The sequence below is a fragment of the Oncorhynchus masou genome, chromosome 27, assembly GCF_036934945.1.
Source record: "Oncorhynchus masou masou isolate Uvic2021 chromosome 27, UVic_Omas_1.1, whole genome shotgun sequence".
Classification (NCBI taxonomy): domain Eukaryota; kingdom Metazoa; phylum Chordata; class Actinopteri; order Salmoniformes; family Salmonidae; genus Oncorhynchus; species Oncorhynchus masou.
In genome coordinates this window covers 54,683,763-54,705,990 of record NC_088238.1, presented here as the reverse complement: position 1 = coordinate 54,705,990, position 22,228 = coordinate 54,683,763, and the positions used below count along the sequence as shown (strand labels likewise).

Here is a 22,228-nt window from a genome sequence, read left to right as displayed (position 1 = left end):
CAGCTCTGGTGGACATCAGCATGCAATCAGCATGCAAATTGCACGCTCCCTCAGAACCTGAGACATCTGCGGCATTGTGTTGTGTGACAAAACTGCACATTTTTAAAGTGGCCTTTTATTGTGCCAGCGCAAGGTGCACCTGTGTATTGATCATGCTTCTTGATATGCAACGATAGTGGTGCACGGGTGAGCTGTTTGTTCACCCGCACCTGTTCGCAATTGCTAATAACCCATCTGTAACCGCCTGACTGTGTGTGATGAGGTGAAAAGCAGGACCCTGCACCCGACCCCGACCCGCAAACAGAAAATGCACTGCAGGCAACAGTCAAAGACAGCAGAACGATTTTTTTTCGATACGTGGTGCAGGATTTTGTTTTGCCTGATTTAGATACATGCAGCTTCTCTTTTGTCATTATATGTTGCCCTAGAGGACTAAATAAACTCTTGCTCAACAGAATAATATAATAGATGGATAGAATGGATAGATTCAATGTAGCTGACATCGGTAAAGTTTTCTCTGTCATCTTTCGCAGAGCAAAGAACGTTTAGGGAGAAAATACAATAAAGCAACAACAACAATAAATCATCAGTTTGACCATTTGTAAGGGGGGGGGGGGAGCTGTGACAACGACCAAACGTGTTTCTGATAAGATATCAGTTTGATGTACACTACCATTCAAGAGTTTGGGGTCACTTAGAAATGTCATTGTTTTTGAAAAGAAAAGCACATTTTGTTGTCAGTTAAAATAACATCAGATTGATCAGAAATAGAGTGCAGATATTGTTAATGCTGTAAATGACTATTGTAGCTGGAAACGGCAGATTTTTTTAATAGAATATCTACATAGGCGTACAGAGGCCCATTATCAGCAACCATCACTCCTGTGTTCCAATGGCACATTGTGTTAGCTAATCCAAATGTATAATTTTAAACGGCTAATAGATCAAACCCTTTTGCCATTATGTTAGCTCAGCTGAAAACTGTTGTTCTGATTAAAGAACCAATAAAACTGGCCTTCTTTAGACTAGTTGAGTTTCTGGAGCATTAGCATTTGTGGGTTTGATTACAGGCTCAAAATGACCAGAAACAAAGAACTTTCTTCTGAAACTCGTCAGTCTATTCTTGATTCTGAGAAATGAAGGCTATTCCATGCGAGAAATTGCCAAGAAACTGAAGATCTCGTACAACGCTGTGTACTACTCCCTCCACAGGACAGCACAAACTGGCTCTAACCGGAATAGAAAGAGAAGTGGGAGGCCCCGGTGCACAACTGAGCAAGAGGACAAGTACATTAGAGTGTCTAGTTTGAGAAACAAACGCCTCACAAGTCCTCAACTGGCAGCTTCATTAAATACTACCCACAAAACACCAGTCTCAACGTCAACAGTGTAGAGGCGACTCCGGGAGGCTGGCCTAAGTTTGTAAATCCTACCAAACCATACAATTTCAATTGAGGACGTGTGATCATAATCATTAGGATATTTCAGTGATCCGCAGTAGAAGACGTCTTAAATGCCCCCCAGCCTTCAGATGTGAGCTAAACAGCTAACTTGCACAAGTGAACTTGTTCCAAACATTTAGCTCAGTTGTATGCTACTTTGCGATCTATTGACAGAAAGGGTTAAATACTGAAGATGCAATATTTCTGACATTTTGGGGACTTTCAATTCATTTGCAAAAAAAACATATAAAGAAAAACATTCACTGTGACAGTTGATACATGTTGGCCCTTCATATATAGGCTATGTGCAGCACAATTTATCAAATCAGTTATTTTCTTGCTCAAACCGCGAGCAACACCTGTAAAGCTCAAGACATTCCTCTCAGAACACAGGGATGTCGATTTGCACAGGACAAGTATTATCAGAGGACTTTGGAGTTTGCCCCAAAAAACCAGTAGGTTATTCTGGTTAATCATCCAGATTTTAGTTTCCATTTAACCCATCTAAACATTAAGCTACAGTTCCCTTGACATGCCATAGGCCTTGTTTGAAGTCCCTTCTTGTGACTGTCTAATTTGTATAGCACCTCACATCATCACACATAACATAGCCCAGCAGTGCTCTCATCCTCTTTTGCCACTTCACCATATCTTTTACAAACATTACTTTTCTGGGCCTCCCTTTTTTTATTTTCAACTCTCCTTTCACAGCTTTTGTCTTATTGAAGTTAACTTTGACAATGTCCTTTTTGCCTCAATGGATGGATGTTAACTTGTCACGGGTACAGTTAAGCCCAAAAGTTTAGGTTTAAGCACTAATACCAGATAGTGTAAAATAATGATAGAAAAACCTCAATGGATACTATGGATACTATATACAGTGCCTTGCAAAAGTATTCGGCCCCCTTGAACTTTGCGACCTTTTGCCACATTTCAGGCTTCAAACATGAAGATATAAAATTGTATTTTTTTGTGAAGAATCAACAACAAGTGGGACACAATCATGAAGTGGAAAGACATTTATTGGATATTTCAAACTTTTTTCAATCAAAAACGGAAAAATTGGGCGTGCAAAATTATTCAGCCCCTTTACTTTCAGTGCAGCAAACTCTCTCCAGAAGTTCAGTGAGGATCTCTGAATGATCCAATGTTGACCTAAATGACTAATGATGATAAATACAATCCACCTGTGTGTAATCAAGTCTCCGTATAAATGCACCTGCACTGTGATAGTCTCAGAGGTCCGTTAAAAGCGCAGAGAGCATCATGAAGAACAAGGAACACACCAGGCAGGTCCGAGATACTGTTGTGAAGAAGTTTAAAGCCGGATTTGGATACAAAAATATTTGCCAAGCTTTAAACATCCCAAGGAGCACTGTGCAAGCGATAATATTGAAATGGAAGGAGTATCAGACCACTGCAAATCTACCAAGACCTGGCCGTCCCTCTAAACTTTCAGCTCATACAAGGAGAAGACTGATCAGAGATGCAGCCAAGAGGCCCATGATCACTCTGGATGAACTGCAGAGATCTACAGCTGAGGTGGGAGACTCTGTCCATAGGACAACAATCAGTCGTATATTGCACAAATCTGGCCTTTATGGAAGTGGCAAGAAGAAAGTAATTTCTTAAAGATATCCATAAAAAGTGTCGTTTAGAGTTTGCCACAAGCCACCTGGGAGACACACCAAACATGTGGAAGAAGGTGCTCTGGTCAGATGAAACCAAAATTGATTTTTTTGGCAACAATGCAAAACGTTATGTTTGGCGTAAAAGCAACACAGCTCATCACCCTGACCACACCATCCCCACTGTCAAACATGGTGGTGGCAGCATCATGGTTTGGGCCTGCTTTTCTTCAGCAGGGACAGGGAAGATGGTTAACATTGATGGGAAGATGGATGGAGCCAAATACAGGACCATTCTGGAAGAAAACCTGATGGAGTCTGCAAAAGACCCGAGACTGGGACAGAGATTTGTCTTCCAACAAGACAATGATCCAAAACATAAAGCAAAATCTACAATGGAATGGTTCAAAAGTAAACATATCCAGGTGTTAGAATGGCCAAGTCAAAGTCCAGACCTGAATCCAATCGAGAATCTGTGGAAAGAACTGAAAACTGCTGTTCACAAATGCTCTCCATCCAACCTCACTGAGCTCGAGCTGTTTTGCAAGGAGGAATGGGAAAAAATGTCAGTCTCTCGATGTGCAAAACTGATAGAGACATACCCCAAGCGACTTACAGCTGTAATCGCAGCAAAAGGTGGCGCTACAAAGTATTAACTTAAGAGGGCTGAATAATTTTGCACGCCCAATTTTTCAGTTTTGACTAAAGCCTCAGGCTCATTAGCATAACGCAACGTTAACGATTTCTGTAAAATGAAAATAATGCGCCTGCTCTCAAGCTTAGCCTTTTCTTAACAACACTGTCATCTCCGATTTTCAAAATATGCTTTTGAACCATAGCAATTGACTAATTTGTGTAAGAGTATGCTAAGCTAGCTTAGCATTTTGAGTAGCATTTAGCACGCAACATTTTCACAAAAACCAGATAACTAAATAAATAAAATCATTTACCTTTGAAGAGCTTCGGATGTTTTCAATGAGGAGACTCTCAGTTACATACCAAATGCGCAGTTTTTCCTGAAAGCGTCTGTGTGTAGGAGAAATCGCTCTGTTTTGTACATCACATTTGGCTACCGAAACGAACCGAAAATTCAGTCACCTACAACGTCAAACTTTTTCCGAATTAACTCCATAATATCGACCGAAACATGGCAAACGTTGTTTGGAATCAATCCTCAAGGTGCTTTTTCACATATCTCTTCATTGATATATCGTTCGTGGAAGCCTGCATTCTTCTCTGAATTCTGTGGAAAAATACTTGCAGCTGACTTTTGCGCACCAATTTCGGCGCAGGACACCGGGCGGACACCTGGTAAATGTGGTCTCTTATGGTCAATCTTCCAATGATATGCCTACAAATACGTCACAATGCTGCAGACACCTTGGGGAAACGACAGAAAGGGCAGACTTACTCCTCTCGCATTCACAGCCATATAAGGAGACAATGGAAAACAGAGCCTCAAAAATCCTGCTCATTTCCTGGATGCCGTCTCATCTTGGTTTTGCCTGAAGCTCACGTTCTAGGGCACGCACAGAAAATATCTTTGCAGTTCTGGAAACGTCAGTGTTTTCTTTCCAAAGCTACCAATTATATGCATAGTCGAGCATCTTTTTGTGACAAAATATCTTGTTTAAAACGGGAACGTTTTTCATCCAAAAATGAAATTGCGCCCCTAAAGTTTCAAGAGGTTAAAAAAGTTTAAAATATCCAATAAATGTCGTTCCACTTCATGATTGTGTCCCACTTGTTGTTGATTCTTCACAAAAAAATACAGTTTTATATCTTTAAATTATATCTATCTGTTTGAAGCCTGAAATGTGGCAAAAGGTCGCAAAGTTCAAGGGGGCCGAATACTTTCGCAAGGCACTATAAATACAATGACTATATATTTATGCCACCGAGCCACCCTTCAGCCCAGTGGTGGGAAGTACCTCAGTAAAAATACTTTAAAGTACTACTTAAGTAGTTTTCTGGGGTATCTGTACTTTAATTTACAATTTATATTTTTGACAACTTTTACTCCACTACATTCCTAAAGAAATTAATGTACTTTTTACTCCATACCTTTTCCATGACCTGAAAGTACTCATTGCATTTAGAATGCTCAACCAGGACAGAATTAACTAACACTTTGTCCTCCCTATTGCCTCTGATCAGACGGACTCACGGAAAAACAAATGCTGTGTTCGTAAATGATGTCTGAGTGTTGGAGTGTGCCCATCTGTCTGTAATTAAAAATAATAAGACAAGTGTGCCGTTCTGGTTTGCTTAATATAAGGAATTTGATGTATAGCAATTACTTTTACTTTGTACTTTTACGATTGACGATTGAGTCAATTATTTTCTACCACTGTACTTAAGTACATTTAAAACCAGATACTTTTAGAGTTTTACTCAAGTAGTATTTTACTGGGTAACTTTCACTTTTACTTGAGTCATTTTCTGTTAAGGTATATTTACTTTTACTGTAGTATGATATTTGAGGACCTTTTTCCACCACTGGTGTGTTATTACCTGTAGTAAAGTAATGTAGTCAGAGGGATAACTGTGTGTGTGTGTGTGTGTGTGTGTGTGTGTGTGTGTGTGTGTGTGTGTGTGTGTGTGTGTGTGTGTGTGTGTGTGTGTGTGTGTGTGTGTGTGTGTGTCATTCTCAGGTCCTTTCGTATCATGCCTCTGCTGCAGAGGAAGAGACGCGGGCGCTGCAGGTAACTGCGGTAAATTACAATTTATAAACTTACCACACACACACACACACACACACACTTGTGGCCATACAAGCATTGCGAGACAGATGCCTTCCTTCAGGTTGAGTGGACCGTGTATAGATGAGGTGACTCGAGCGCATGTAAACCTAACCAATATGACGACTCACATGTAGATACTCATGCAGGCCTATGAGGATAACGAAAAAAGACTGACCATAATGATTAGGCTTTAAAATTGAGAGAGAGAGAGAGAGAGAGAGAGAGAGACCGCATGAGAGAGAGAGACCGCCATAGAGAGAGACTGCGTGAGTGAGAGAGAGAGAGACCGCGTGAGAGAGAGAGAGAGACCGCGTGAGAGAGAGAGAGGTCCACAAATTCCAATTGACTGTACTTAAACTCTTTAACATCATCCTCAACTCTGGCATCTTCTCCAATATTTGGAACCAAGGGCTGATAACCCCAAAAGTGGAGACAGATTTGACCCAAATAACTAACAGAAACCTTGGGAAATTCCTCTGCATTATCATTAACAGCATACTCGTATATTTCCTCAGTAAAAAAAATGTACTGAGCAAATGTCAAATTGTCTTTTTACCAAATTACCGTACGACCGACCACGTATTTATCCTGGACACCTTAATTGACAAATAAACAAGCCAAAACAAAGGCAAAGTCTTCTCATGCTTTGTTGATTTCCAAAAAGCTTTTGACTCAATTTGGCACGAGGGTCTGCAATACAAATTGATGGAAAGTGATGTTGTGGGAAAAACATGCAAAACATACAAACATACAAAACATACAAAACATACAAACAACAAGTGTGTGGTTGAAATTGGCAAAAAACACACATTTCTTCCCACAGGGCCGTGGGGTGAGACAGGGATGCAGCTTAAGCCCCACCCTCTTCAACATATATATCAACAAATTGGCAAGGGCACTAGAACAGTCTGCAGCACCCGGCCTCACCCTACTAGAATCTGAAGTCAAATGTCCACTGTTTGCTGATGATCTGGTGCTTCTGTCCCCAACCAAGGAGGGCTTACAGCAGCACCTAGATCATCTGCACAGATTCTGTCAGTGTCACGTTCTGAACTTAGTTCTTTTGTTATGTCTTTGTTTTAAGTATGGTCAGGGCGTGAGTTGGGTGGGTTGTCTATGTTCTTTTTTCTATGATTTGGGATTTCTGTATTTGGCCTGGTATGGTTCTCAATCAGAGGCAGCTTGTCCCTGATTGAGAACCATAATTAGGTAGCCTGGTTTCACTTTTGAGTTGTGGGTGCTTATTTTCCGTGTCAGTGTTTTGTTCCACACGGAAATGTTTCGGTTGTGTTTTCACGTGGTGTTTTCACGTGGTCGTTTATTGTTTTGTTCAGTGTTCATTATTCTTATAAAAAAAAACAAGATGAACTCTTACCACGCTGCGTATTGGTTCGATCCTTGCTACCTCCTCCTCAGAAGAGGAAGAGGAAAGCCGCTACAGTCAGACCTGGGCCCTGACAGTAAAACTCAGTTAAGACAAAAATAATGGTGTTCCAAAAAAGGTCCAGTTGCCAGGACCACAAATACAAATTCTATCTAGGCACCAGTGCCCTAGAGCACACAAAAAAACTATACATACCTTGGCCTAAACATCAGCGCCATGAGTAACAAGGCAAGGCAAGAAGGACCTTCTATGCCATCAAAAGGAACATTAAAATTCGACATACAAATTAGGATCTGGCTAAAAATATTTGAATCAGTTACAGAACCTTTATGGTTGTGAGGTCTGCGATCCGCTCATCAACCAGGACTTCACAAAATGGGACAAACACATTCTGCATACAAATTCTGCAAAAATATCCTCCGTTTACAACGTAACACACCGAATAATGCATGCAGGCCATTCTACAACCACCTTAAAGGAAGCGATTCCCAAACCTTCCATAACAAAGCCATCATCTACAGAGATATGAACCTGGAGAAGAGCCCCCTAAACAAGCTGGTCCTGGGGCTCTGTTCACAAACACAAGCAGACCACACAGAGCCCAAGGACAGCAACACAATTAGACCCAACCTCCAAAAATTAAAAAGCTAACTACAATGCTATTTGTCCCTAACAGAGAGTACACAGTGGCAGAATACCTGACCATCGCGACTGACCCAAAATTAGGGAAAACTTTGACTGTGTACAGACTCAGTGAGCATAGCCTTGCTATTGAGAAAGGCCGCTGTAGGCAGACATGGCTCTCAAGAGAAGACTGGCTATGTGCACACATGAGGTGGAAACTGAGCTGCACTTCCTAACCTCCTGCCCAATGTATGACCATATTAGAGACACATATTTCCCTCCGATTACACAGACCCACAAAGAATTCAACAACAAACCCATTTTGATAAACTCCCATATCTATTGGGTGAAATACCAGTGTGCCATCACAGAAGGAAGATTTCCACATAATATGACATTTGAAATGTCTTTATTCTTTTGGATCTTTTGTGGGTGTAATCTTTACTCTAAGTGTTTTCTTGTTTATTTCTCTTTTGTTTATTATCTATTTAACTTGCTTTGGCAATGTAAACATATGTTTCCCATGACAATAAAGAGAGAGAGAGAGAGGGAGAGAGAGAGGGAGCGAGAGAGAGAAAGATCCTTTGTCCTGTCTGCTCGGGGTAGAAGTGCTGTCTGTCAGCTAAAGGGGAGGCGAGCCGAACACAGATAGATACTCTCCCCGATCACAGCACATCAATTATTAATGCCTGCTAGAGATCCCTGGTGCTGAGAGAGGGTGAGTGTGTGTGCGCGCGTTCTTATGTACATAAATATAGTATATGTGTTTATTTTTTAACCTTTATTTAACTAGGCAAATCAACTAAGAACAAATTCTTATTTTCAATGGCGGCCTAGGAACAGTGGGTTAACTGCATGTTCAGGGGCAGAACGACAGATTTGTACCTTGTCAGCTCAGGGATTTGAACTTGCATCCTTCCGGTTACTAGTCCAACGCTCTCACCACTAGGCTAGCCTGCCGCCCCACGGTATGTACATGCGTGCATAGTGTATATGAGTGTATATGATGTGTACATCCCTCTCACACACTCCTCTCTCTGTTTGTGAAGGTGGCCACTGTTCCGTCGGCCCAGTCTCTGCGTCTGATGGAATTCAGTTTCAGTGACTTTGAGCTGTCCGACGCTGAGACCACTCAGGCCACCATACGCATGTTTGTAGACCTCAACCTAGTCCAGAACTTCCAGATGAAATACAAGGTGTGTGTGTGTGTGTGTGTGTGTGTGTGTGTGTGTGTGTGTGTGTGTGTGTGTGTGTGTGTGTGTGTGTGTGTGTGTGTGTGCGTGCATGCGTGTGTATATGTGACTATGTGCATGTATGTGCACATGCCTGTATGTGTGTGAGTACATAGATGTGTGTATGTGTGTGAGTACATTGATGTGTGTATGTGTGTGAGTATATAGATGTGTGTATGTGTGTGTTTGTACATTCATAACAACAGCTCACCACCCTCTTAATCAGGATTCCTTAACACACCACAGTGGCCTTGTCATGCATCACTCACAATAGATGACTGATGACATCATAACCTATAGAATGCGAAGGACTTTGAGGTTCAGAAAAAGGTCATAATGAATGTCAATTTTTATTATCAAATCATTATTGAACAAATGTGTGAGTCACTATGCATTGGCTGATAGGGAGTTGATTGGAAGCTTATGCCGGTAAATGGATGGACATGGAAAGATTGGATGAACAGAATCCAGTGATTCTATTAGCAGGGTGGTCTAAGTTTTCCTATAACACCAATCAGATTGCCAGTCTGGCCAATTTTAAGCTCTACTGCTTGAGAATGTACAGATACAATTAAAGTCACTGTCATTCTGTCTGTTCTCTATTTTCTTGTTTAACCTTTCCCTCTCTCTTTCTGGCCATTTTGCCCCCTCCTCCCCACCGCATCTTCCCCTCCCCCTCCTCCTCCCTCCCTCCTCTTCCCCTCCCCCTCCTCTTCCCCTCCTCCCCCTCCTCTTCCCCTCCCCCTCCTCTTCCCCTCCTCCTCCCTCCCACTCCTCTTCCCCTCCTCCCTCCCACTCCTCTTCCCCTCCCCCTCCCCCTCCGCCCCCCTCCCCCTTTTCCCTCCGCCCCCCTCTCCCCCTTTTCCCTCCGTCCCCCCTCTCTCCACATTTCCCCCCCTCTCCCCCATTTTCCCTCCGTCCGTCCCCCTCTCCCCCTTTTCCCTCCGTTCCCCCCCTCTCCCCCTTTTCCCTCCGCCCCCCTCTCCCCCTTTTCCCTCCGTTCACCCCCTCCCCCTTTTCCCTCCGTTCCCCCCTCTCTCCCCCTTTTCCCTCCGTTCCCCCTCTCTCTCCCCATTTTCCCTCCGTCCCCCCCTCTCCCCCTTTTCCCTCCGTTCCCCCTCTCTCTCCCCATTTTCCCTCCGTCCCCCCCCTCTCCCCCTTTTCCCTCCGTTCCCCCTCTCTCTCCCCCTTTTCCCTCCGCCCCTCCGCCCCCCCTCTCCCCCTTTTCCCTCCGCCCCCCTCTCCCCCTTTTCCCTCCGTTCCCCCCTCTCTCCCCATTTTCCCTCCGTCCCCCCTCTCTCACCCTTTTCCCTCCGCCCCCTCTCTCCCCCTTTTCCCTCCGTTCCCCCCTCTCTCCCTTTTCCCTCCGTTCCCCCCCTCCCCCTTTTCCCTCCGCCCCCCCCCTCTCCCCCTTTTCCCTCCGTTCCCCCCCTCCCCCTTTTCCCTCCGTTCCCCCCCTCTCTCCCCCTTTTCCCTCCGTTCCCCCTCTCTCTCCCCATTTTCCCTCCGTCCCCCCTCTCCCCCTTTTCCCTCCGTTCCCCTCTCTCTCCCCATTTTCCCTCCGTCCCCCCCTCTCCCCCTTTTCCCTCCGTTCCCCCCCTCTCTCCCCCTTTTCCCTCCGCCCCCCCTCTCCCCTTTTCCCTCCGTTCCCCCCCCTCCCCCTTTTCCCTCCGTTCCCCCCTCTCTCCCCCTTTTCCCTCCGTTCCCCCTCTCTCTCCCCATTTTCCCTCCGTCCCCCCCTCTCTCCCCCTTTTCCCTCCGTTCCCCCTCTCTCTCCCCATTTTCCCTCCGTCCCCCCTCTCCCCCTTTTCCCTCCGTTCCCCTCTCTCTCCCCCTTTTCCCTCCGCCCCCCCCCCTCTCCCCCTTTTCCCTCCGTTCCCCCCCTCTCTCCCCCTTTTCCCTCCGTTCCCCCTCTCTCCCCATTTTCCCTCCGTCCCCCCCTCTCTCACCCTTTTCCCTCCGCCCCCTCTCTCCCCCTTTTCCCTCCGTTCCCCCCTCTCTCCCTTTTCCCTCCGTTCCCCCCCCCCTCCCCCTTTTCCCTCCGCCCCCCCCTCTCTCCCTTTTCCCTCCGTTCCCCCCCCTCCCCCTTTTCCCTCCGTTCCCCCCTCTCTCCCCCTTTTTCCTCCGTTCCCCCCCTCTCTCTCTCTGTAGAGTCTGTGCCAGTGGATCCTGAGTGTTAAGAAGAACTATAGGAAGAACGTGGCCTACCACAACTGGAGACACGCCTTCAACACCTCCCAGTGCATGTTCGCCTTGTTCAAATCTGGCCGGTTACAGGTGAGTTCAGCCAATCAATGGCCAGCATGGAAGGGGTGCCAGGTCACTCCGTCCAATAAATAATATATCCCCAGCAGGAGGTCTTATTTGTGTCATTCCGACCAATGGCTATTGAGTCAACATGCTGTAACTGTGCTGTTACCGGGTCAGTCCGACCACTGTGTTCTGTCAAATCAGCATTCGCTTCCAGTTACCTTAATATTTAAATACCAAATGTTGTACCTCTGAATGCATTACTCTGGCGTCTGAGTTGGAAGATATCAGGTGTAATATGTTATAGGAAGAATCATTATCATAAATAGTCAAAGACACTTGAACAAACAAGTACTGTATCTCAGACAGAAACAGAACTCAACGTATCCCAAACACCCAGTTCTAGTCCAACCCAGTTCTAGTCCAACCCAGTTCTAGTCCAACTCAGTTCTAGTCAAACCCAGTTCCAGTCCAACCCAGTTCTAGTCCAACTCAGTTCTAGTCCAACCCAGTTCTAGTCCAACTCAGTTCCAGTCCAACCCTGTTCCAGTCCAACCCAGTTCTAGTCCAACACAGTTCTAGTCCAACTCAGTTCTAGTCCAACCCAGTTCTAGTCCAACCCAGTTCCAGTCCAACCCAGTTCCAGTCCAACCCTGTTCTAGTCCAACCAGTTCTAGTCCAACTCAGTTCTAGTCCAACCAGTTCCAGTCCAACCAGTTCTAGTCCAACTCAGTTCTAGTATATAACCCTCGGTACACACACCCAGCTCTGTTCTGATGACTACATGCTCTGTTCTGATGACTACATGCTCTGTTCTGATGACTACATGCTCTGTTCTGATGACTAAAGGTTACTATCCAGGTGTTGCTAACAAATAGCTGTTGAGTTGATGTGTACGCTGCTCTCTCAAGCAGACAGTGCTAAGCGACTGACTCCCCTCTCTGTGTGTGTGTATGGACGCGCGTGCATGCGTGCGTGCACGTGTGTGTTGAGAGTTGTTGTGTGAGTGTGTTTGCCCTACCCTTGTTGTCTCGCGTGTCGTAATACTGGCCTGCGATAAGTACCTGTGTCCTTCCATAGAGCTAGAGGAGTATATAACAGCTGTGGAAAGATGTGTTAAGGTGTGTGTGTGTAGTTGTGTGTTCATGGTCTACACTGTATGTGTTTAGCTGGTGGCCTGTGATGGAAGTTGGTGCGTTAATACTATGACTGTTCATAATGAACGACATCTTAGTGGATGGTGTGATTCATCCTCTCCTCTCCTCTCCTCTCCTCTCTCTCTCTTTACTCTCCTCTCATCTCCCTCTCCTCTTCTCTCCTCTCCTCTCATTTCTATTTCCCCTCCATCTCCCTCTCCTTTCCCTCTCCTCTCCTCTTCTTTCTCTTTCCCCTCCATCTCCCTCTCCTCTCCTCTCTCTTTCCCCTCCATCTCCCTCTCCTCTCCTTTCTCTTTCCCCTCCATCTCCCTCTCCTCTCCATCTTCCTCTCCCTCTCCTCTCTCTTTCCCCTCCATCTCCCTCTCTGTCAGAGTAATATGACTAATCTGGAGACCCTGGCCTTGATGATCGCCACTCTGAGTCATGACCTGGACCACAGAGGGGTCAACAACTCCTACATACAGAGGTAGGCTGCAGTACTGTGTGTGTGTGTGTGTGTGTGTGTGTGTGTGTGTCACAGAATCTCACAGAGGTTGTGTATGCGTCTCTATCAGGAGTGACCATCCCCTGGCCCAGCTCTACTGCCACTCCACCATGGAGCACCACCACTTTGATCAGTGTCTCATGATCCTCAACAGCCCAGTAAGATCATACGCACACGCACACGCACGCACACACACACACACACACACACACACACACACACACACACACACACACACACACACACACACACACACCCTTATGAATTAATTCCACTATTCACTTCGTTAATTCTGCATTTATTCATTTGGAACAATAAGGCATTGTTCATCATAATGTATTTATCATGCGTGTCAGGATTCTATTGGTGTTTCCTCATTTTCTCTTTGTAGGGCCAATTCCATGAGCTCCAGCTGCTAGTCTAGTCTTGTCTAGGAGATAACACTGCTATGGTGTAATTAAGCACTGTGAATAAGAGACCTGATTCATCTTCATGGACACAAATTCACTGGAGCGCATCAGTTAGCTCATCTGGATGTAGTAGACACACACACAAACACATCATTAAACACACACATTGCAAAGATAAGGAGAACAGATCCAATTGATGAATCGACTGTTTTCTAGTATTGTGGAATTGTGCTGCCATGGCAACCATGCTGTAGTTGAACCTAATAATGGCGCCGGAGGGAATGGTGGCCATTTTAAGGTGTTCCTGACCTATTGTGCTATTTGGTGTGCGTTTTTTTGGTGCTAATCTGAACTTTTTTTGTATATAATGTTTCCACCATTGTTTCCTATGACGGAAAATAACTTCTGGGCATCAGAACAGCTATCACTAACCTCGTTTTGAATGAGGACTTCTACTTCAATGAGTCGGAGGCGAAAGACATATTGATTATCGCGGTCCAGGCCCTAAATCCCAACACTCGAAGAAGGATGAGACACCGCCATAGAGGCCGGCGTGCGGGATACCTGACGAGACTACATCGGAGAGTGGATAAATCTCCTCTACCCTCCGTTTTATTGGTGAACGTGCAATCACTGGAGAATAAACTGGATGAGTTCTGTTCGAGACTATCCTATCAATGTGATTTGAAGAACTGTAATATCATATATTTAATCAGAGTTGTGCCTGAAGAAAGAAAATATAAATGTAGCTGGTTTTTCTATACATCGGCAGGACAGAATGGCGGCTGCGTTCTGAGTTCTGTGAAGGTTTTGTGATAGAATGCACACATTAACAGAGGTGACATCACAAAGGGCAAAGGTTAAAAGATCAACAACTTATGCAGGTGTTCCTAACCTAACATTGAAGGTCAGAGGAGGGGGTGTGTCTGTTAACAAGAACTGGTGCGTGATGTCACATTGAGGAAGTCTCGAGGTTCTGCTCGCCTGAGGTAAAGTACCTCATGATAAGCTGTAGACCACACTCTACCAAGATATCTTGTGTAGCTGTCTATTTACCACCTCAAACTGATGCTGGCACTAAGACCGTGCTCAACAACCTGTATATGGCCATAAGCAAACAAGAACATGCCTACCCAGAGGCCGCGCTCCTAGTGACCGGTGACTTTGATGCAGGAAAACTGGAATCTATTTTACCTCTGCCTTTGCCATCTGTACTACTAACCAACGCACAATCGCTGGAAAATAAATTGGATGAACTAAAAACACGTATGTCCTACCAACGGGACATTAAAAACTGTAATATCTTATGTTTCACAGAGTCGTGGCTGAACAACGACATGAATAACATACAGCTGGTGGGTTATACACTCAGCAGGATAGAACAGCAGCCTCTGTTAAGACAAGGTGGTGGTGGTCTATGTATATCGGTAAACAGCAACTGGTGCACGATATCTAATGAAGTCCTGACGGGCCGCTCCTAGGTGGTAAGGGTAGGTAACAACACATCTGCCACAGTGATCCTCAACACAGGGGCCCCTCAGGGGTGCGTGCTCAGCCCCCTCCTGTACTCCCTGTTCACTCATGACTGCACGGCCAGGCACGACTCCAACACCATCATTAAGTTTATCGATGACGCAACACCGACAACGATGAAACAGTCTATAGAGAGTAGGTTAGAGACCTGACCGTGTGGTGCAAGGACAACAACCTCTCCCTCAACATGATCAAGACAAAGGAGATGATTGTGGACTACAGGAAAAGGAGAACCGAGCACGCCCCCATTCTCATTGACAGGGCTGTAGTGGAGCAGGTTGAGAGCTTCAAGTTCATTGGCGTCCACATCACCAACAAACAAATATGTTCCAAGCACACCAAGGCAGTCGTGAAGAGGGCACGACAAAACGTATTTCCCCTCAAGTGACTGAAAAGATTTGGCATGGGTCCTCAGATCCTCAAAAGCTTCTATAGCTGCACCATCGAGGGCATCATAAAGGGTTGCATCACTTCCTGGTATGGCAACTGCTCGGCCTCCGACAGCAAGGGACAACAGAGGGTAGTGCGTACGGCCCAGTACATCACCGGTGCCAAGCTTCCTAACCATCCAGGACCTCTATACCAGGCGGTGTCAGAGGAAGGCCCTAAACATTTTCAAAGACTCCAGCCACCCTAGTCATAGACTGTTCTCTCTGCTACCGCACGGCAAGCGGTAGCAATGCAGGTCTGAAACCAAGATGACAGTGAACAGCTTTTACCCCCAAGCTATAAGACTGCTAAATAGTTAATTAAATATCTACCCAGAAAATCTGGATTGACCCTTTTTTGCACTAATCTCTTTTGACTCATCACATACGCTGCTGTTACTGTTTATTTTCTATCTGTTGCCTAGTCACTTTATTCCTACCTACTGTATACAGCGCCATTGGAAATTTTTCAGACCCTTTGACTATTTTTACATTTTGTTCGGTTGCAGCCTTCTAAAATGTATTCAATATTTTTTTCCCTCATCAATCTACACACAATACCGCGTAATGACAAAGAAAAAAAATGTTTTTAGAAATGTTTGCTAATTTGTTAAAAGTTTAAAAAATATATATTACAGACCCTTTACTCAGTACTTTGTTGAAGCACCTTTTGCAATGATTACAGCCTTGAGTCTTCTTGGGTATGAAGCTACAAGCTTGGCACACCTGTATTTGGGGAGTTTATCCTATTCTTCTCTGCAGATCCTCTCAAGCTCTGTCAGGTTGGATGGGGAGTGTCACTGCACAGTTATTTTCAGGTCTCTCCAGAGATGCTCGATCGGGTTCAAGTCCGGGCTCTGGCTGGGCCACTCAAGGAGATTCAGAGACTTGTCCCGAAGCCACTCTTGTGTTGTCTTGGCTGTGTGCTTAGGGTCATTATCCTCTTGGCAGGCGAACCTTCGTCCCAGTCTGAGGTCCTGAGCGCTCTGGAGCAGGTTTTCATCAAGGAACTCTCTGTACTTTTTCCTCGACCCTGACTAGTCTCCCAGTCCCTGCCACTGAAAAACTTCCCCACGGCATGATGCCGCCACCACCATGTTACACCGTAGGGATGGTGCCAGGTTTCCTCCAGACGTTATGCTTTGCATTCATGCCAAAGAGTTCAATCTTGGTTTCTTCAGACCAGAGAATCTTGTTTCTCATGGTCTGAGAGTCTTTAGGTGCCTTTGGCAAACTCTATGCGAGCTGGCCACTCTACCATAAAGGACTGATTGGTGGAGTGCTGCAGAGATGGTTGTCCCCCTGGAAGGTTCTCCCATCTCCACAGAGGTACTCTGGAGCTCTGTCAGAGTGACCATCGAGTTCTTGGTCACCTCTCTGACCAAGGCCCTTCTCCCCGATTGCTCAGTTTGGCCGGGTGGCCAGCTCTAGGAAGAGTGTTGGTGGTTCCAAACTTCTTCCATTTAAGAATGATGGAGGCCACTGTGTTGTTGGACCTTCAATGCTGCAGACAATATTTGGTTCCCTTTACCAGATCTGTGCCTCGACACAATCCTGTCTAAGACCTCAGGATCAACGTTGAGTCTCATAGCAAAGGGTCTGAATACTTATATAAATAAGGTATTTCTGTTTTAGTTTTTTTTATACATTTGCTAAAATTTCAACAAACCTGTTTTTGCTTTGTCATTATGGGGTTTTGTGTTTAGATTGCGGGGGAATTTTAGAATAAGGCTGTAATGTAATAAAATGTGGAAAAAGTCAAGGGGTCTGAATACTTTCCCAAAGGCACTGTATGTACATACAGCATATACTTGTGCAATTACAGATTTATTTTGTTTTTACCATTTAATCAGAACCAACCTTTTGATATGACATAACAGGTTTCTATTTACCAATACCATATGTTGGTGTAGGGGAGATCATGCGTGTCGTAGAAAAACTACATTGAAAAGGAATTAGTGCAGGTGCAAAAATAAGTGAACCCCAAGTTGCATTGGTTAAATCAAGTAGGTAAGTAGAATCAGGCGGGTAAATAATTGGGTACAAAATGAACCAATCAAAGGAGAGATCATTAGGAAAGAGTTTGGGTGGGACTCTGACAGAAATAAGAAACCTAGTCAGTTTGGTGTCACCCATCCAGCTGAATACAAACCACACCATGCAGAGAGGATAGGAGATCTCAGAGGACAACAGGACGAGGGTTGTGAGAGCACATCAGTCTGGGGAGAAGGCTATAAAATCATCTCAAAAAGATTTGAGCTCCTTCAGTCCACTGTGAGGCAAATCATTTACAAATAGAGAGCATTTAACATGACAGCAACTCGGCCTAGAAGTGGACGCCCTTCCAAGGTATCCCAAAGAGCCACAAGAACAATAATACATCAGATAAAAGCCATCCCAAACATAACATCTAGAGATTTGCAGACCTTCATGGCTGCATCTCAGGTAACTGTGCATGTTCTAATAATAAGAAGACTGAATCGAAATGCCCATCATGGGAGGGTTGATAGGAAGAAGCCTCTGCTGTCAAACTGTCCGTCTTAACCAGAGACCACCTGGACAAACCTGAAGGTTTCTGCAAGTCCATTCTATGAACCGATGAGTCCAAAATGGACGCTTCTGGTCACAATCAACACTGCTCTGTTTGGCGAAAACCCAACACTGCCTACCACCAAAATAACCTTTTCCCAACAGTCAAGCATGGTGGTGGGAATGACAAGATCTGGGGCTGCTTTTCCTCCTCTGGACCTGGGTGACATCATTAAGGGAACCATGGATTCTGAGGTATACCAGGAGATTCTTGAACAGAACGTCAGGCCATCAGTCCAGAGCCCGAAAATGGGGTCTTCCAACAAGAACAACAACCCAAAGCATTGAAGCAAATTTACCAAAGAATGACTCAGGAGAAAGAAGATTTGTGTTTTGGATTGGCCAAGTCAAATTCCTGACAGAAATCCAATCGGGATGCTGTGGCAGAACCTGAAATGGGCAGTTCATGCCAGACACCCCTCAAAACTCACTCAATTGGCTGAGTTCTGTAAAGGGGAGTGGGCAAAAATCCCTCAACACAGATAACAGTCAGAGACTGATTACTGGCTATAGGAGACGTTTACTACAAGTTATCACTGCTAGTGGAGGTGCCACAAGCTATTGACTGAAGGCGTTCACATATTTTTGCACGTCACATCTGAGTTTCTGTTAAATAAACCACTTTTGTTAAATAAACAATGAAAATATATAATATTTTTTTGTTTCTGTCATTTACCTGGAATGTCTGTATTACAGATTGGGGTTTAGAGATAAGGATGATTTTATATGTTCATTTTATAGCAAAATAATGACCAGCCCTGTAGGGTTCACATACTTTCAAGCAACACTGTAACTCTGCACTCAACTACCTCATACCCCTGCACACTCAGTGCTGGTACCCTGTGTATATAGTTATCATTACTCATTGTGTATCTATTCCTTGTTATTATTTTTCGTTTAATTTTCACATTTTCATGTGACAAAACTTTAACTGGGTCAATAATTTGTCATCCCTGCCTCCCTCTCTCTCTATCCATGCATCACTCCATCCTTCTCACCCCCCCTTCCTTCTTCCCTCCTTCCATTCCTCTCTCACCTACATTCCCCTCCCTCCCTTTCTCTCTCTCTCTCTCCTTCCTTCCTTCCTCCCTCTCTCTATTCCCCTCTCTCTCTCCACCACTTTCTCTCCCCCAGGGGAATCAGATTCTAAGCAGTCTGTCTCTGGATGAGTACAGGGCCACTCTGAAGATGATCGAGAGGGCTATTCTGGCTACGGACCTGGCTCTGTACATGAAGTAGGTACAATGTCACACACAGCTGGGATGCGCACAGAGGGGAAGCGTTCAAGTCACATTTTTATGCAGAGTTTTCATTGGGACTTCAATTAAGATTGATGGGCTGTGAAAAATGTCAAGGTGGAAGTTGTATTCAGACCCTATTCATTAGAAGATCTAGTAATAATGTACTGAACAGTAATTGACTATATCTCTCTATCCTCCCCCTAACACTTTCTATTTTTCACAACTCTCTCTCCTTATCTCCTAATCTCAGCTCTTCTCTCTCTCTCTCTCTCTCTCTCTCTCTCTCTCTCTCTGTCTCTCTCTCTCTCTCTCTCTCTCTCTCTCTCTCTCTCTCTCTCTCTCCTTATCTCCTAATCTCAGTTCTTCTCTCTCTCTCTCTCTCTCTCTCTCTCTCTCTCTCTCTCTCCTTATCGCCTAATCTCAGCTCTTCCCCCTCTCTCTCTTCTCTTCTCTTCCCCTCCCTCTCCTTGTCTGAAGTGTGGGCGTTTGACTAGACTGCAGGCAGACGGGGAGAAAGACAGATATCAAATTTACTGCCTATCTTTTCAGGAGGAGAGGAGAGTTCTTTGAACTGACCAAGAACAGCCAATTTGTCTGGGACGATGACTATCATAAAGACTTGCTGAGGTTAGTGGACACAATATGCATATACATATTCACCTGGGGACAGCTTGGTTGTGCGTCTTTCAAGGTTGGGATCAAGTCTAGTAGATTCCCATAGGCTTGCAGTCATTGTGCTAATGTTAGTTAGCATTGGCTCGCGAACATGTCCTTCATACTGGACTCAGAGATATAAACATGGATCCACGAGTTCATCTGACTTTGGGGAAGTAGGAAAAGGGCCTCATTGTCAACATCTCGACGTATCCCTTTAAAACAGTACAAAGTCTTTATTAGGTGTTCAGCCTATGTTAAAATATGCTGAAAATTATTAGAAGACCAAAAAAAAAAGTGATTGTGATCGTGTTGAATTGTGTTTGGGAAATAAAGATAGACATGGTTTTAAAAAGGTTGTGGTCATATTTCATTCAGTACAGAAATGTGTAGGATGCTCAACTTACCCTGTCCCTCAGTTCAACTTACCCTGTCCCTCAGTTCAACTTACCCTGTCCCTCAGTTCAACTTACCCTGTCCCTCAGTTCAACTTACCCTGTCCCTCAGTTCAACTTACCCTGTCCCTCAGTTCAACTTACCCTGTCCCTCAGTTCAACTTACCCTGTCCCTCAGTTCAACTTACCCTGTCCCTCAGTTCAACTTACCCTGTCCCTCAGTTCAACTTACCCTGTCCCTCAGTTCAACTTACCCTGTCCCTCAGTTCAACTTACCCTGTCCCTCAGTTCAACTCACCCTGACCCTCAGTTCAACTTACCCTGTCCCTCAGTTCAACTTACCCTGTCCCTCAGTTCAACTTACCCTGTCCCTCAGTTCAACTTACCCTGTCCCTCAGTTCAACTTACCCTGTCCCTCAGTTCAACTTACCCTGTCCCTCAGTTCAACTTACCCTGTCCCTCAGTTCAACTTACCCTGTCCCTCAGTTCAACTTACCCTGTCCCTCAGTTCAACTTACCCTGTCCCTCAGTTCAACTTACCCTGTCCCTCAGTTCAACTTACCCTGTCCCTCAGTTCAACTCACCCTGACCCTCAGTTCAACTTACCCTGTCCCTCAGTTCAACTTACCCTGTCCCTCAGTTCAACTTACCCTGTCCCTCAGTTCAACTTACCCTGTCCCTCAGTTCAACTCACCCTGACCCTCAGTTCAACTTACCCTGTCCCTCAGTTCAACTTACCCTGTCCCTCAGTTCAACTCACCCTGACCCTCAGTTCAACTCACCCTGTCCCTCAGTTCAACTTACCCTGTCCCTCAGTTCAACTCACCCTGACCCTCAGTTCAACTCACCCTGTCCCTCAGTTCAACTTACCCTGTCCCTCAGTTCAACTCACCCTGACCCTCAGTTCAACTCACCCTGACCCTCAGTTCAACTTACCCTGTCCCTCAGTTCAACTTACCCTGTCCCTCAGTTCAACTTACCCTGTCCCTCAGTTCAACTTACCCTGTCCCTCAGTTCAACTTACCCTGTCCCTCAGTTCAACTCACCCTGTCCCTCAGTTCAACTTACCCTGTCCCTCAGTTCAACTCACCCAGTCCCTCAGTTCAACTCACCCTGTCCCTCAGTTCAACTCACCCTGTCCCTCAGTTCAACTTACCCTGTCCCTCAGTTCAACTTACCCTGTCCCTCAGTTCAACTCACCCTGTCCCTCAGTTCAACTTACCCTGTCCCTCAGTTCAACTTACCCTGTCCCTCAGTTCAACTTACCCTGTCCCTCAGTTCAACTCACCCTGTCCCTCAGTTCAACTTACCCTGTCCCTCAGTTCAACTCACCCAGTCCCTCAGTTCAACTCACCCTGTCCCTCAGTTCAACTCACCCTGTCCCTCAGTTCAACTTACCCTGTCCCTCAGTTCAACTTACCCTGTCCCTCAGTTCAACTCACCCTGTCCCTCAGTTCAACTTACCCTGTCCCTCAGTTCAACTTACCCTGTCCCTCAGTTCAACTCACCCTGTCCCTCAGTTCAACTTACCCTGTCCCTCAGTTCAACTTACCCTGTCCCTCAGTTCAACTTACCCTGTCCCTCAGTTCAACTTACCCTGTCCCTCAGTTCAACTCACCCTGTCCCTCAGTTCAACTTACCCTGTCCCTCAGTTCAACTTACCCTGTCCCTCAGTTCAACTCACCCTGTCCCTCAGTTCAACTTACCCTGTCCCTCAGTTCAACTTACCCTGTCCCTCAGTTCAACTTACCCTGTCCCTCAGTTCAACTCACCCTGTCCCTCAGTTCAACTTACCCTGTCCCTCAGTTCAACTCACCCTGTCCCTCAGTTCAACTTACCCTGTCCCTCAGTTCAACTCACCCTGACCCTCAGTTCAACTTACCCTGTCCCTCAGTTCAACTCACCCTGTCCCTCAGTTCAACTTACCCTGTCCCTCAGTTCAACTCACCCTGACCCTCAGTTCAACTTACCCTGTCCCTCAGTTCAACTTACCCTGTCCCTCAGTTCAACTTACCCTGTCCCTCAGTTCAACT

The 22,228-nt window shown here is 45.3% G+C and overlaps 1 protein-coding gene across 4 annotated transcripts in view; it reads left to right on the top strand.

The window, feature by feature from the left end:
• The window catches only part of LOC135516427 (cGMP-specific 3',5'-cyclic phosphodiesterase-like), a 111,737-nt gene that overhangs the window by 84,280 nt on the left and 5,229 nt on the right, over positions 1–22,228 (top strand). For 3 of the 4 annotated variants that reach the window (XM_064940741.1, XM_064940739.1, XM_064940742.1), the window contains exons 12-18: positions 5,725–5,784; positions 8,872–9,018; positions 11,206–11,331; positions 12,833–12,927; positions 13,016–13,103; positions 19,040–19,140; positions 19,696–19,773. In XM_064940741.1, the coding sequence (XP_064796813.1) occupies positions 5,725–5,784; positions 8,872–9,018; positions 11,206–11,331; positions 12,833–12,927; positions 13,016–13,103; positions 19,040–19,140; positions 19,696–19,773 (695 nt within the window). The remainder of the gene's footprint in view (positions 1–5,724; positions 5,785–8,871; positions 9,019–11,205; positions 11,332–12,832; positions 12,928–13,015; positions 13,104–19,039; positions 19,141–19,695; positions 19,774–22,228) is intronic. The other variant, XM_064940740.1, reaches the window with a different exon arrangement.